The sequence below is a fragment of the Phascolarctos cinereus genome, unplaced genomic scaffold (assembly GCF_003287225.1).
Source record: "Phascolarctos cinereus isolate Bilbo 61053 unplaced genomic scaffold, phaCin_HiC Scaffold_1;HRSCAF=81, whole genome shotgun sequence".
Lineage (NCBI taxonomy): Eukaryota > Metazoa > Chordata > Mammalia > Diprotodontia > Phascolarctidae > Phascolarctos > Phascolarctos cinereus.
Genome location: NW_027555514.1, coordinates 175,583,851 through 175,600,079, shown reverse-complemented (window position 1 = coordinate 175,600,079; position 16,229 = coordinate 175,583,851). Strand labels below are relative to the sequence as shown.

Genomic DNA, 16,229 nt, shown 5'->3' with positions numbered 1-16,229 from the left:
GTTAATTTACCCTCAAAGGGGAAAATGAACTGGTCTCAAGCCCAAAAAGCCTTCTTGTAAGAGCTCGAGAAGGATTTAAAAGTCAAATGAGAGAGGTAGAAGAAAAATTGGGAAAGGTATACAAGAGAAAGTCAATAGCTTGGAAAAGGAAGGACAAAAATTGACTAGAAAACAAGTCCTTAAAAAATACAATTGGACAAAAGGGAAAAAAAAGAACACTGAAGAAAACAACTCCTTTAAAAGTAGAATTGGCCACATGGAAAAGGAGGTGCAAAAGCTAACTGAAGAAAACAATTTGTTAAAAATTAGAATTGGGCAAGTGAAAGCTAATGACTTTGTGAGACATCAAGAATCAGTCAAACAAAATCAGAAGAATGAGGGCTTGAAATGTGATATTCCATAACACAAAGAAGCTTGGATTACAAGCAAGGATCTAGCAAAATTGAGCATGATCTTTCAGGCAAGGAGATGGTCATTCAATGAAATAGGGGACTTCCAGACTTTCGTGATGAAAAGACTAGAGCTCAACGGAAAATGTGATCTTCAAATACAAGATTCAAGAGAGACATAAAAAGGTAAACAGGAAAGAAAAAAATTAGTTTATTCAATAAGGCCAAACCATTTACATCCCTAAGTGGGAAGAAGAAGCATTATTTGAACCTTACTCTGACACGATTTGGCTCAAGGAGGGAATAACATACTCAGGTATAGAAATCTAACTTGTCCTATAGGCAGTATGAGGGGAAAGGGGAAAGAAAAGGGAGGGGTGTTTAGAAGGGAGGGAAGAAGTAGTAAGGGAAAAAGGAAAGAAAAGGGAGAGGGCTGATAGAAGGAGGAAAGACTGAAGGAGGTGGTGGTCAAAAGCAGTAGTTTTGAGAAGGGAAAGGAGAAAGAAAAAGCATAAACAGGGGAGAAATAGGATGGAGAGAAAAACACAGTAATCATAACTGTGAAGGTGAATGAGATGAACTCTCCCATAAAATGGAAGTGGATAGCAGAATGGATTAAAAACAATAATCCTACAATATGTTTACAAGAAACGCATTTGAAACGGATAGACACAGGGTAAAGGTAAAAGGCTGGAGTAGGATATGTTGTGCTTCAACTGAAGCATAAAAAAAGCAGAGATAGCAATCCTGGTCTCAGACAAAGCAAAAGCAAAAATCTAATTGAAAGAGATAAGGAAGGAAGGAAAGAGACAAGGTGCTAAAAGGCACCTTAGACAGTAAAGTAATATCATTACTAAACATATATACACCAAGTGGTACAGCATCCAGATTCTTGGAGGAGAAGTTAAGGGAGTTAAGTGAGCAGAACCAAGAAAACACTGTACACAGTAACAGCCACAGTGTGTGATGACTGACTTTGATAGACTTAGCCCTTCTCAGCAATACAAGAATCTAAGACAACTCCAAAATACCCATGATGGAAAATGCTATTCACATCCAGAGAAAGAACTATGGAGTTTAAATGCAGATCTCTTTTTTAAATTTTGTTTCTTCTTTCTCGTGATTCTTCCCATTTGTTCTAATTCTCCTTTACAACATGACTAATGTGAAAATATGTTTAATAAGAATGTATATGTAGAGTCTATATCAGATTGCACACCATCTTGGGGAGGAGGGAAGGGAAGGAGATGGAGAAAATTTAAAACTCAAAAGCTTTTGGAAGTGAATGTTGAAAACTAAAAATAATTTTAAAAAATAAAATGAGGTTTCCTTACGTGACCTTTTGGGGCAGTCTTAAATATGAATGTGTTTTGACAGTCAGCTCGGCCATATCAACTAATTAGCTAGCCATGTTCAGTGATGCTTTGAGATTAGCTTAAGTAGTTTCACATCTAATTTGAAGATGTTAATAAGGCATACAATATTCTTTCAGAGCCATGGTGTTACAAGTTCCCACTGAAAATAACAGGAAACATTTTTTTTCTCTATATCCATTCTTCATTAAATTGCTCTTGTGCAATATTTAATTTGTTATTTCGTAATGTGAATATTGTTTGTTGAATTGCTATTATTTAGCATTATAAAACTAAATTCCAAATTATAGTGTTTATTTTTACCTTTCATCAATTTCACTGATCTTACAGTAACTTTACAAATTTTTGAAGCTATTAACTTTCATAACAAAGCTCTCTAATGATTGGGGGGGGGTGTTTTTTATCTATGTATAGCATATGGGTTTCTACGGATCATGATGAAATTGAGAAAGTTGCCAAGCAATGTGGAGCACAAGTTCATCGAAGAAGTTCAGAAGTTTCAAAAGACAGTTCTACTTCTTTAGATGCCATAGCAGAGTTTCTAAGTTATCATAATGGTATGTATTTAATTACTTGTTTATTTTGTTTATTTGTTTATTTGTTTTTGCTAGGCAGTGGGGTTAACTGACCTCCCCAGGGTCACACAGCCAGATTCGTCTGAGGCCGGATTTGGACTCAGGTCCTCCTGAATCCAGGAGGTACTCTATCCATTGTGCCACCTAGCTGCCCCAATTACTTGTTTATTTTTCAAAAACAAAGTTCATTTTATTGTTTTGGGGATGGGATTTTGCTATATTTAATTATTTGATAACCTGATTTACTTTAAATGAATTAGATATAAGTTAGAAAAATCTCTTCATTGACACTCAATTTTCTTTTGCTTAAATCATTGTGACCCATGTTTTCTTCATCTTTTGTCTTAAGAGGTTGATATTGTAGGAAATATTCAGGCTACTTCTCCATGTTTACATCCTTCTGACCTTCAGAAAGTGGCAGAAATGATCCGAGAAGATGGATATGATTCAGTTTTCTCTGTTGTGAGGCGTCATCAATTTCGGTGGAGTGAAATTCAGAAAGGAGGTAACCTGACATTTTCATTCTTTCTAGTCTTAAATGATTATAGCAAGATTCAAATGTTTTCTTCTCTAGGTGTGTTATGAGAAGTGAAGGTGAATATACAATACTTAGTGTGAATTATGGAAACAGTAACAAAGTAGAAATGATACAGTAGTTTATGGTTTATGATTTCTGTTTGTAAAACTCTGATCTTATTATTAACAGTGAGGTGATAGTACCAAATAATATATTTAGACTAGCAGTTCCCAGCCTTTTCAAGTAAAAGGACTCATTTTTAATGTAAAAAATTTTAATTCCATATGATACTTCCATATGATAATAGTTATATTATTAGTGTCCATTGACTATAAAATAGAAAAGCTGCAGTGAATTCATTAATAGTTTTTAAAAAATTTTTATTTTGATTATGAGAGCATGTATATAGAGAGGCATCAGGACAGTAATACGTATGTTATTTATTCAGTGAAAATTATGTTTATTTATTACATGGAATTACTTAATAAAATGGATCCCTTGCATTCCGGTGGTCCATGATCATCTGGACTGAGAGCCTTTGATTTAGCTTTTCTTCTAATCTGACTAAGGAAATATTTAAAATCATTTTCAAAAACAAGTAAGTCAGAAGCATTAGGTCAGATAGCACAAGGTAAATATTTGAAATATTCCAGACCTTAGTATTCTAGTTCTTGGCAAATTAGATAAAAATAAATCAAATGTTTGGACTCTTCAGTCTAGAAGACTGAAAATAACGTTTCAGTAAAATAAAAGCTAATAAAATAATGAAGGACACACCATGGGGATATTTACCAAAGCCTAGAATTGTCCTCCCCTTAAAACTTGAAAGATAAGTTTTAGGAAGTAAGATTTAACATGTTAAAATGTTAGATTTTACTCAAAGAGATGGTAAAATATAAATAGATTTAAAGAGGGATTGAATAACATTTCTGTATGACAAATCCAGAAAGGTATTTTAAGGTAAAGTAGGAATTTTGGGGCACAGGGTAATGGATGAGGGACATGGAGCGGGGAGGACAGACAATATTTATTTAAACTTTTAAGATTGACTAATCCTTCTGTAAGATGTCAGAATTAATACAGACAGACTACTGAGCTGGAAGGATCAGGAGTCTTGGGCACTGGGGAATTTTTTTATGCTCTTATGCTTTTTCTTCCATCTTGACCAGTTCAAACTACTAAAGTTATTTTGGTACATGAAGTGCTACATTTATAGGTTCCTTTCTGCTGGTGAGACTGCTAAACTCAGAGAGCCTATTTCAAATAATAAATGGCAAAATTATCTCTACAGTCATTTCTCCTTTAGAGGACTTCTCCAGATCAGACACAAGCTTTAAAAAATGTATATTTTTTAATAAAATTTTATTGATAATATCTATTTTTATGTCACATTTCTCAATTTATTCCTCTCTCTAGCCCTTCCCAAAGAGTAATCCCTTATTACAGAGTGAAAACAAAAGGGAAAAAAGTTCAGCAAAGCTAATCAGAAAACATGTAACAATTTTACACACCCACAGACCTCTATCTCTGCAAAGTAGGCAAAGTAGACATACTCTTACTTAAACCTGAGTATTTGGTAGGAGGAACCTAACTAATAAAAAGAAAAACTAATCGTTAGATTAAAAGTATGCAGGATATGATGCTATTTTTACTACGTAGTACTGACATTGACCAATCTGATTGCATGGTAGTAGGAAGGTGAAGTGGTTGAACACTTACAGTTTAAGAGCAATGAAGCGTTTCTGAGGGTGTGGTATTTTTTAAATCAATTTTTTTAAAATTTTAATGTTCACTGTAGAGTTGAATCAGATAGCTGCAGAACTATTTTTCCAACAATTACTGAATAATGATAATAGCTACTATTTATATAGCATTTTTAAGGTTTGCAGAGCACTATACAAATAACATCTTATAACATCACCATCGGATTGATATAATTTGCTTGTATACATACCATTCAGTACTGCTTTGTTAAAAGAAACTCTCCATCCAAATGTATCCTGTGATACTGTGGTGCACACAAACGTCGAATGACATATAATATTTTCATCTACTTTTTAACATACTAAATTATTCTAGTATGTGAATAATTAGAATGTGCCAGGGAAACTGGGCAGGAGGGGCATCTTATAGTTGTAGCATGTGCCCTACCTGGAGCATATTGTCTTTGGCATGCCTGAGGTTATAACCCAGGGTTATTACCGGGGCCCTCTAGACCAGAGGTGTCAAATTTGCAGCCAGCATCTTGCAATACTCCAAACCAGATTAAAATGTAATTGAGAAATAGTTAACAAAATAAAAAAAAATACATAGATAACATTACCAAGTCAACATGTGACCCACAGGCATCCTTATGTATAGATTAGTGGTCCCCATTTCTATTGAGTTTATTAATTTTTGAGTATTGAAGTTTAGTAATTCCTGTAGAGTTGAATCAGATAGCTGCAAAAGTACTTTTCTAACAATTTAACATTTATATTGTACTTTTAAGGTTTGCATAGTACTTTACAAATATTTTCTCTTAAAATCACCATCTGATTAAAAATTAAATTCAAATACAAACTCAAACTTGAGTTTGACACTACAATCTAGACTCTTCCAGGGATGTGAACTTGAACTAGGGGTTTCTTGTGTCTGCAACATGGATCATCCAGCAATTACTGGGAACTAGAATAGGTCCTTCAACAATGTACTAATATGTTATAGGAAGATTTTCTAGATTTTTATGGCCAATTCTCATTTGATAATGACAACCACCACAAATTTAAATATAACATCCATTCTTGTCCAGAATTATTCCAATAGAATCATTCTTGCTAGCAAAGATGGGGTTATTGGGATGTGTTATTAATAGATATGCAGCCATTTTGAATTGATTGTAGTCTTTTACTTGCAGTAAGTGATGTGACAGAGCCTCTGAATTTGAATCCAGCCAAACGCCCTCGTCGGCAAGACTGGGATGGAGAATTATATGAAAATGGCTCCTTTTATTTTGCTAAAAGACATTTGATAGAAATGGGCTACTTACAGGTCTGTATAGTCATTTGACAAAAACCCTCTAAAGAAGTGCACCCTGTTTTAGTTATGTTTATGTCTTAATTCCTGAGAAATGACAAGAGAAGCAGAATTGCTAAATTATATCAAATGTCGACATTAAGGGGGCTAGACCATCACTGATAAACTGCTTTGTATGAGGCATTGCCCTTCATGTTCATTCTCTGGTACTGATCACTAGAATAAAATTCTTTATGCATACTATACTTCAGTATATGTATGGTGTGCTATACGTAAAGATATTCTGCGTATAATGATTTTCAGACAGACATATCCTCAAATATAAAATGATTATTGCAACATTCATGTTATTCTATTAAAAATACTAACATTTTTGCATCCATTTTTTAGTTACTGTTCACTTATAGCATTACTATTTAGTAATTGCCCCTTTGTTATGAAAGCTATCCTGAAAAGAAAACTTGAAAACCATGGAGTTCCGTCATATCACCATTAGTTTATCTAAAACACTATGTTTGGAAAGAAAACAAGTTTTTCATCTTCTTACCAGTCTACAAATTTTACACAAAAGATCAAATATTTAGGAAAAATCATACTGATCAGGTACAGATTCTTCTTACAAGCTCCCATCTGAGACATGGTCCATAAACCATATTCTAAGATTTGGAAGAAAACAATATTTCTCTGCCCAGTAGGAATGAGACACAAGGACTTATAGACTGACTATTAATTGTGAAAGTGGAAGTCCATCTTTATAGAAAATGATCCTTGTCATCCACATAATTGCTAAGATAGGAAATCATAGTCCCTCCCATTGACACCAACAAGTTTTAATGATAATAAAACATCCACACTCCCCCCCCACACACACACACAAAGGTGCTTCCTTGACTGGGAGTTTTAAATTAAGGCTAAATATTAGTTCTTCTATTTATTCTGTATGAATTTCCACAAATAAAATAAAGTTCAATAGTACTGTAAGTTTTCTTGTCCTCCATTTTCTCTTGTGTCATAATTGGAACAAAAATCATAGGGACTCTTAAACTGCCCCTGAATTGGAGAGAAGTAGAAAAAAGAGCGATCTGTAGGGCTCTGTGTGTCTTTTTCTCTCCCTAGGCTGCCTTAGAGATTGCTTCTTGATAGTATTTATCTACCTGTCCTTTTGGCCATAATATTAGGGGGAGAGAATGTCATTTATAATTATTTAAGTATTAAAGCAGAATTTCACTTTAAAGGAAAAAAATGAGAATTTTGTCATCAACAATATTTGGAAATATTCTAAGCTTCTTGGCATGTTTGTTTTGATAAAGGGAGAAAAAAGGCCCACCAAATCATTTGGTTTAAAAATTCATTGGTTTATGTTAGTAATGTCTTACATTTTTGTGGTTCTCTAGAAATCCTTTTTAAAAGTAACTTGTAAAAAAAGTTGCATGCATTGTAATAAACTGTTTTCTAGAAAGTCACTAAATTATGCATACGTTTTGACCCAGTTGTTCCACTGCTAGGTATAAAAATATTTATAATAGCAAATAGGAAACTCAGGGGGTGCTAACCTGTCGGAGAATGACTAAACAAATTCTGCTATAGGCATACAGTGGAATATTACTGTACCATAACAAATGATGAAATGGACAGCTGCAAAGGAAACTAGGAAGACTTCTATGAACTGATGCAGAGTAAAGTGAGCAGAATTAGGAAAACATTGACACAACATTATAGTGAAAAACTTTGCAAAATTTTAGAACGCTGATCAATGTAATGATATCTTTTCCCCCAAACTCCCCTCTATTCCTAACTTCTCTATTAGTGTTGAGGGTACCACCATCCTCTCAGTCATGCAGGCTTACACACTGGGTATTATCCTTGACTCCTCATTCTCTTTCATCCCCCATAGCCAATCTGTTCCAAGGCCTGTCAGTTTTATCCTTGTGATATCTTTCAAATATGCCACCTTCTGTCCTCTGACACTGCCACCACCCTGGTGCAGGCCCTCATCATCTCACACCTGGACGATTACAATAGCCTGCTGGTTGGTCTCCCTAGCACAAATCTCTCCTCACTCCCATCCATGTTCCATTCAGCTGTCAGAGTCATCTTTCCAAAGCTCAGGTATGATCATGTAGCCCTACTTTATTCACTAAAGTCCCGTGGCATCCTGTCACCTTTTGTGTCAGATATAAAGTCCTCTATTTGGCATACAAAACCCTTCATAATCTGCCCGACCTTTCCATTCTTCTTAAGCCTTTCCCCACTCCCAGCCTTCATATACTCCAGTAACATCGGCTTCCTTGCTGTTTCTCAAACAAGACGTTCCGTCTCCAGACTTCATTCATTTTTACTGGCTGTCTCTCCTGCGTGGAATGCTTCGCCCCCGCCCCCCGCCCCATCTCTGCCTCCTGGCTTCCCTGGCTCCCTCCAAGTCCCAGCTAAAATCCCATTGGATTTTTGAGAATTCTCTCCCATTTCTCCTTTAATTCTAGTGCCTTCTGTTGATTATCTCCAGTTTATCATGTATATAGCTTGTTTGTACATAGTTGTTTGCATGCTATCTTCCCCGTTAATCTGTGAGCTCCTTAAAAGCAAGGACTGTTTTTTGCCTCTCTTTCTATTCCCTGTGCTTACCACGGTGCCTGGCACATGGCAAGTACTTAATAAAGGTTTATTGACTGACTGATTGACTGACTGACTGACTGAAAATGAAATATAGCTACCCACCTCCTGCCAGAAAGGTGATGGGCTTAAAATGTAGAATGATTCATTCATTTTTGGCCCTGGCCAATGTGAGTATTTATTTTATTGTAGTATGCAAATATATTACAAAGTGGTTTTTTTGTTTTGTTTTTAAATTTTTCAAAGGGAGGCATTGGAAAAAATAAATAATATTAATTAAAAACTTTTTGCTGGGACAGGAACAACTGTATTTGATGCTGAAACAGAGTACTTTTGACATTAATTTTTTCTGTAGGGTGGGAAGATGGCCTACTATGAAATGCGAGCTGAACACAGTGTAGATATTGATGTTGATATTGATTGGCCTATTGCAGAACAAAGAGTATTGAGGTAAGAGCATTTAATTAGAGCTGAGTATATTTATTTTTAATAAATAAACCAAATTCTATGATTGTTAAAACATTACAAGGAAGTGTTCAGATGGAAATTTCTGAATGACTTGTAGGTTATAGGCTATTCAATATAGTTGGTAAGGTTCCATAAAATGATACCGTTTTAGCCTCCCTTGATCTTTAGCCTGTATGAGAATTTATGCATTTATGTGGGTGTCTGTGTATGATAGTCTTTAATATAACCAGTGACTTGCAAAATTAAGTAGATAACATTCTTATTAAATTTACAGGCGACAACTAATGAGGATGAGGCTGTTTGTAAGAGTTAGTAAGTGCTAGATTCGGAGTTAGAAAGACATGTGTTAGAATCCTTCCTTAGCATTAGCTGCTTGACCAAGGGAAAGGCATACTCTGACCCTCAGTTTTCTCATCTGGGATAATATTAGCTATAATACCTCCCTCAGGGTTGTTATTGTGAGGCTCGAATGAGATGATCTATGTAAAGTGCTTTTAAACATGAGAGTGTTATATTTGGGTTCAGAAGGACCTTGTCAAATTTGGATTTGGTTTCTTTCAGATATGGTTATTTTGGCAAAGAGAAGCTTAAGGAAATAAAGCTCCTAGTTTGCAATATTGATGGATGTCTCACCAATGGTCACATTTATGTATCAGGAAACCAAGAAGAAATAATATCTTATGATGTTAGAGATTCAATTGGGATCAGTTTACTAAAGAAGAGTAATATTGAGGTATTTACCCACTGAATTATATTTATTATGTATACATAACATTTATTTTTATTTAGTTTTGCAGAAAATTGGAGGAGAGAACCCTGAGATTTAAAATTTTTGTAATAGAATCTCAAAATATGGAAGAGACTACAAAAGCCATCTTGTCTAACTCTTCCCTATAAAGAAATACCCTCTACAGAGTTCCTGACTAGTAGACTTTCAAAGGCAGCCCATTCCATTTTTAATAGCCCCAATGATTAGGGAATTTTTCCTTATATTGAGCCTAAATCTGCCTCTTTGCACCTTCTACTCATCTGTCCATTAAGGCCAACCAAAATCTAAATCTTCTAACATATGATAACTATTTATACACAGGAAGATAGTTACCATGTTTTACCTAAATCTTCTCTAGGATAACTTTCACAATTCCTTTTGTTATTCATTCCATTGTTTCAAGGCCCCTCACTATTCTGGTCACCCTCCTCTGTATACTTTTCAAGTTGTTAGTCACCTTCCTAAAATATGGCGTCAGGAATTCAACAAAGTACTCCGCATGGGGTCTCCTCAGGACAAAGCACAGTGGAGCTATCGCCTCCCATGTTCTGGATGCTGAAGCTGCCTTATTTATCAGAATGGGATAGTTTACATATCATTTTTACCCTGAAGTCTTTTACTCTGTGGAAGTACCACATTTCAATGTTAGATTAGACTTAGAAAAAATGTTAAAGTAATCACATTTTTAATATGAAATTATTTCTTTTTGCTTAAAATAATATCTCAGGATGTCAAATAACTATTCATTTTGTTGACTTGTATTATATTTCTGGAGCTGTTATTTTTAAAGAATTTTTCTGTTTTTTTAAAAATTTGTAACACTATAATATTTTCATCTTTTTTCCACAGGTGAGGCTAATCTCTGAAAGGCCCTGTTCAAAACAGACACTGTCTTCTTTAAAACTGGATTTGAGGATGGAAATTGGTATATCCAATAAGCTAGCAGTTGTGGATGAATGGAGAAAAGAAATGGGTTTATGTTGGAAAGAAGTGGCATATCTAGGTGGGTACTTTGTTATTCAGTCATAATAAAATGGAAATAGGATTTCATCTTTCGCACGTGAATCTCTGGGTATTTTGTACATTTTATAGATAAGGAAAGATCACTTATACATCGCGACTACTCATGGCAGAGGAGTCAGAATACTCCTTGTTTCATAGTGCTACTTCCAGACTCTCCTTCTGTCACCATCACTCAGCAAGCCTCTCCTCCTCTGAGGTTCACATTGTCCAAATTTATCACCCAATCTAGATCCTTGTGACCATTTTCTGTTGACATTCAGTATGTTCTCCTTCATTCCTCAGTGAGTTCAGGGCCTGGACTGGCTCCATGCCAACTCCTGTTGCCCTCATATGCACCAGGGAACTTCAGTTTACATTTTGATGCCTCCTCAGCTATCACAACTTCCCAGTTCCTCAATAACTGAGCTTTAATGATTTGTTTCTCCACTCCAGCTTAGCTACATGCAGAGATAGTCATACTTTTGATCTTACTAACAACCACAAGTATTCTGTTTCCGAGTTCATGAGCTCTGAAGTTTATCTGATCATAATCTTTTATCATTCCGTATTTCCTTATGCCTTGTGGCTGTTGTCCCTGTTTGTCTTTACTGTGACCACTAATCCTTCCATCCTTCAGTTCCTTCCAATTCCATCACCCCTTCACTGGATATTCTCTTCTCCTCACTGTCTTGAACCCTTTGTAAATTGGTTCAACTTTACATTTTCTTCTTGAATCCCTTACTCCTTGTCCTATTACCAGTCACACCTTCCAAACCCCAGTGTCCCACTCCATCTCCTTCAATGCTGTTCACACAGAGCTGACTAGAACTGATGGGAATCACAAGACGATGCTGATTTGATCCACTACAGATTTATGTTACATAATCGACTGGGCAGCAAAGCAATCCTTTTACATGTCCCACTCACTAGAATGGTTATTCCAGAATTAAATGCTCATTGCCTAACTTACTGACTGGCAGGAGAGAGTGGTTCACATTGTCAGATGCTTCAGAGAGGTCAAAAAGAATGAGGATTAAAGAACTACCATTAGATTTGGCAGTTAAGAAGTCATCAGTAACTTTGGAGTGAATAGTTTCAGACAAGCAACAAAATCTCACGCCAGATTTCGAAGAGTTGAAAAATGTGTAAGGGAAAGAGAAGTGGAGACAATGAGCATAGATGGCTTTTTTGGTGTTTGGCTGAGAAAGAGAGGAGAAATGTAGGATGACAACTTGAAAGGATCTCGACTAGTCTTAATGAATGTTTTTCTACAGTAGAGAAAAATACTTGGATGTGCTGAAGGGAGCAGGGGAGGAACAAATTGGTAGAGAAGGTGACTGAGGGGGCAGGCAGGCAGAGAAGGTGATAGTCATGAGATTGAGAAGAAGTCAGTTACTAAATTAAATGACTAAAAGTTTACTTTGCCTTGAGTATCAATGTGCGGGCTGTATTTTATTCTAATTCTTTGAAAACTGATTTACACATAAGATTTATGTATGATAATTGTGGCATTTGGAAACCAGAACCCTACATTCTTACTCATTAGCATTTCCTATGAACCAATTTGATTGAATTATATTGGGGAAAATTTAGAGCTCAGTTTGTTTCCTCTCCAGGAGTTCTTAATATCAGATGCGTGAACTTTTTCTTTGATATTTTGATAACTGTATTTCAGTGTATTGGCTTCCTTTTTTTCCCTTTTTTTTTTTGGTGAAGCAGTCAAGGTAAAGTGATTTCCCCAGGGTTATACAGCTAGTTAAGTGTTAAGTGTCTGAGTCCATATTTGAACTCAGGTCCTCCTGACTCCAGGGCCAGAGCTTTAGCCGCTGCTCCACCTAGCTGCCCCTGACTTTATGCATTTAAAAACATTATTCCTTTTTATATTAATTTATTTTGATTTATCAACAATCACTTCCATAAACTTTTGAGTTTAAAATTTTTCTCCCCTTCCTCTCCCCCCTCCCTCCCCAAGACGGCTCACAATCTGATATAGGCTCTACATATACATTCCTATTAAACATATTTTCACATTAGTCATGTTGTAAGGCAGAATTAGAATCAATAGGAGGAACCACACAAAGACAGGAAACAAAACAGAAGAAAAAAATAGCAAATAGTACGCTTCGATCTATATTCAGACTCCATAGTTCTTTCTTTGTATGTCAATAACATTTTCCATCATGAGACCTTTGGAGGTGTCTTAGATCCTTGCATTGCTGAGAAGGGCTAAGTCTACCAAAGTTAGTCATCGTACAAGGTGGCTGTTATTGTGTACAACGTTCTCCTGCTTCTGCTTACTTCATTCAGCATCAGTCCATACATGTCTTTCCAGGTTTTTCTGAAGTCTTCAAGCTCATCATTTTTCTTATAGCACAACAGTATTCCATTACATTCATATACCACAACTTGTTCAGCCATTCCCCAACTGATGGGCATTCCCTCAATTTCCAATTCTTTGCCACCACAGAAAGAGCTGCTATAAATATTTTTGTACATGTGGGTCCTTTTCCCATTTGTTTGATCTCTTTGGGATCTAGCCCTAGAAGTGCTATTGCTGGGTGAAAGGGTATGCACATTTTTATAGCCCTTTGGCCATAGTTCCAAATTGTTCTCCAAAATGGTTGGATCATTTCACAACTCTACCAACAATGTATTAGTATTCCAATTTTCCCACATCTTCTCCAATATTTATCATTTTCCTGTTTTGTCATGTTGGCCAATCTGATAGGTGTGATGTGGTAAAAGATTGGGAAAGAATTTTTATAACCAGTGTCTCTAATAAGGGACTAATTTCTAAAATATATAGAGAATTAAGTCAAATTTATAAGAATACAAGTCATTCTGCAATTGATAAATGGTCAAAGGATATGAATAGGCAGTTCTCAGATGAAAAAATTAAAGCCATCTATAGTCATATGAAAAAATGCTCTAAATCACTATTGATTAGAGAAATACAAATAAAAACATTATTTTAAGAATTCCATAGGCTTCACCAGGATTGCTTAACACACACAAAAAAGTTAAGTGTCCCTGGCCCATGTTATATTCATATGGATGTTTATCATGTGTATGTCTAAAATAATGTGTTCCTGTTCCTCCAGATATGTGTGTACTTCCATAGCTTGTTGAAGTTACACTGTATTGTTATTAAAATTACTTTTGAAATATCTTCTGCATATATCACTACAGGCTCTATTATCCATTGAGAAATGAAAGCTTAAATTCAGGTAACTCCCATTTGTCAGTCCCTCCCACCCAGCTGACCTCACTCACTGAGGCAAGTATCTCAGTATCAGGTGACACATCTGTTGGAAATGGATCAAAGGATCATAGCGATTTAGCTCAGAACAGACCTAGGAGGTCATCTGGTATACAGTCTCATTAAAACAGCAATCTGGAAGATTTCATGAACTTTTGAGCCAGCCTTGCATATGAGCCGTACTAATCTTTCTCTTTATCATTTCAGTTTTAAATTTGAGTAGATATGCTTCCAGAGCAAAAACCACTTTCATTTTATGGATGCGGAAACTGAGGCCCAGAGACATGAAATGATTTACCCAGTATCACAGGGTAAATGGCAAAGGCAGGATTTGAACGCAAACCCACTACTTCAAATTCAGCACTCTTTTCCCTATACTGTATTATAATACCTCCCCAATCATCTCTAAAATCTCAAGATTTTGTGGACCTATTATCCATGCAGTGTAGCACCAATAGACTTGGAGTCAGAAAGTACTGAGTTTAAACTCCTCTTGAGACACTTAATAGCTGTGCAGCCCAAGGCAAGTGACCTAACCTCTCTTAGCACCAGTTTCCTCATATAGGTAATGAAAGCAACTTAAGGATCAGTTAAATTGGAAGTCAGAATTTAAATGGCTTGCCATGTCCATATATATATATATATATATATATATATATATATATATATATATATATATATATATATGTATATATATGTGTGTGTGTATATATATATATATATATGTATGTATTTTTTTTTTTTTTAGGAAATGAAGTTTCTGATGAAGAATGCTTGAAAAAAGCTGGCATGAGCGGAGTTCCTGCTGATGCTTGCTCCATTGCCCAAAAGGCTTCTGGGTATATTTGCAAATGCAATGGAGGCCGAGGTGCCATCCGAGAGTTTGCAGAACACATCTTCCTACTGATGGAAAAAGTGAATTCATGCCAAAAATAAAACATAATGTGATGATTATGATAATGTTGATGATGATGATGATGATAAAAAAAAGAAGATGAAACTATAGCCCTTTTCGAACACTTTGCTTTTATTTTATTGGTTTTACTTCCATGGTGTAATGTTTCAGAGATATGATTTGCTCTGTGGTATAGTTAAATAGCTTTAAAATGAAAATTTCTGAAATCATTAGCCCAAAACCTGTTGTAGAAATGGAATGATCTGTGTTACCTTAATGTGAATTCATCTCTAAGGTAGCTTCCAGTCTTTCCCAGATTTTTGTTAAACACAATTTGCAATATTGTCAAAAGATTAAAGCTTTGCATTGTACCAAATAAGACTGCATGTTCATGTGATTCAAGTGATCCTTGAGTTTTATTTATTATGGGACTGTGTGTCTAGTAAGATTTGCACTATCAATTAATAAAACTATATTGCACAAACTTTACTAGAGCTATCTCATTATTGTAGGAAAGAAAGGGTAACAGAAGCATTGCCTTATTCCTAAAATGCATTTCGGATTGCCGCTTGACCATACATTTTAGAATCAGTTACAAATTAGGAGGCAGCATGACGTCTGTGAAGCAAGAGGTATCAGACTCACGGCCAATTGGCTGAAAGCCAGTGGCACAACTCCCAAACGCAGCCCAAACTAGATTAAAATCTGGTTGGAACATGTTTTACAAGACGAAAATACAATGCAGCATAGATGATGTGGATTTGTGGTTTTCTAAGTCAATATGTGACCTGCAGTGATCCATTTCTATTTGAGTTTGACACTATTAGTGTAGTGTAGTGTAGTGGACTTGATTCAGGAAGATCTGCATTCAAATCTTATCTCAGGCATTTAATAGCTAGCTGTATGATCCTGGGAAGTCATTTAATCTCTCTACACCTGTTTCCTCATCTATAAAATGAGAGGCGGAGGGGTGGCTAACAGCTAGGTGGCCATTAAGGTGCCTTTCAAATCTAATTTTGTGAACCTATGATCCTGTGAAAATTTTAACAAAGTGTTGATTTTATTTATGCATTTACTCATTCAACAGATACTTTCTAAAATACTTCTTGTGTATGTTACATTGTGTTACTCACTAGAAGATAGAAATAAGACTCTCCCTAATCTCAAAGACCTTACTCAAAAACTTGATTTGTGTAAAAGCTTACATTTTATTTAAGTTTACTTAGAACTGGATATGTAATTGGGATGGGGAGAGGAAGATGGACCGGTGAGTCAACTTGTACTTATCTCTAAGGTGGTTTTCATCCTAATTTTATGTACCATATTTTGCTACAATTACACCTATACACTTAAAGAA

At 35.6% G+C, this 16,229-nt stretch overlaps 1 protein-coding gene across 1 annotated transcript in view; it reads left to right on the top strand.

The window, feature by feature from the left end:
- The window catches only part of CMAS (cytidine monophosphate N-acetylneuraminic acid synthetase), a 31,877-nt gene extending 16,516 nt beyond the window's left edge, over positions 1 to 15,361 (top strand). Inside the window, exons 2-8 of the mRNA XM_020994264.2 lie at positions 2,177 to 2,319; positions 2,687 to 2,842; positions 5,751 to 5,884; positions 8,835 to 8,929; positions 9,509 to 9,680; positions 10,566 to 10,719; positions 14,726 to 15,361. Of these exons, the coding sequence (XP_020849923.1) occupies positions 2,177 to 2,319; positions 2,687 to 2,842; positions 5,751 to 5,884; positions 8,835 to 8,929; positions 9,509 to 9,680; positions 10,566 to 10,719; positions 14,726 to 14,913 (1,042 nt within the window). The 3' untranslated portion in view covers positions 14,914 to 15,361. The remainder of the gene's footprint in view (positions 1 to 2,176; positions 2,320 to 2,686; positions 2,843 to 5,750; positions 5,885 to 8,834; positions 8,930 to 9,508; positions 9,681 to 10,565; positions 10,720 to 14,725) is intronic.
- Positions 15,362 to 16,229: the final 868 nt, after the last annotated feature.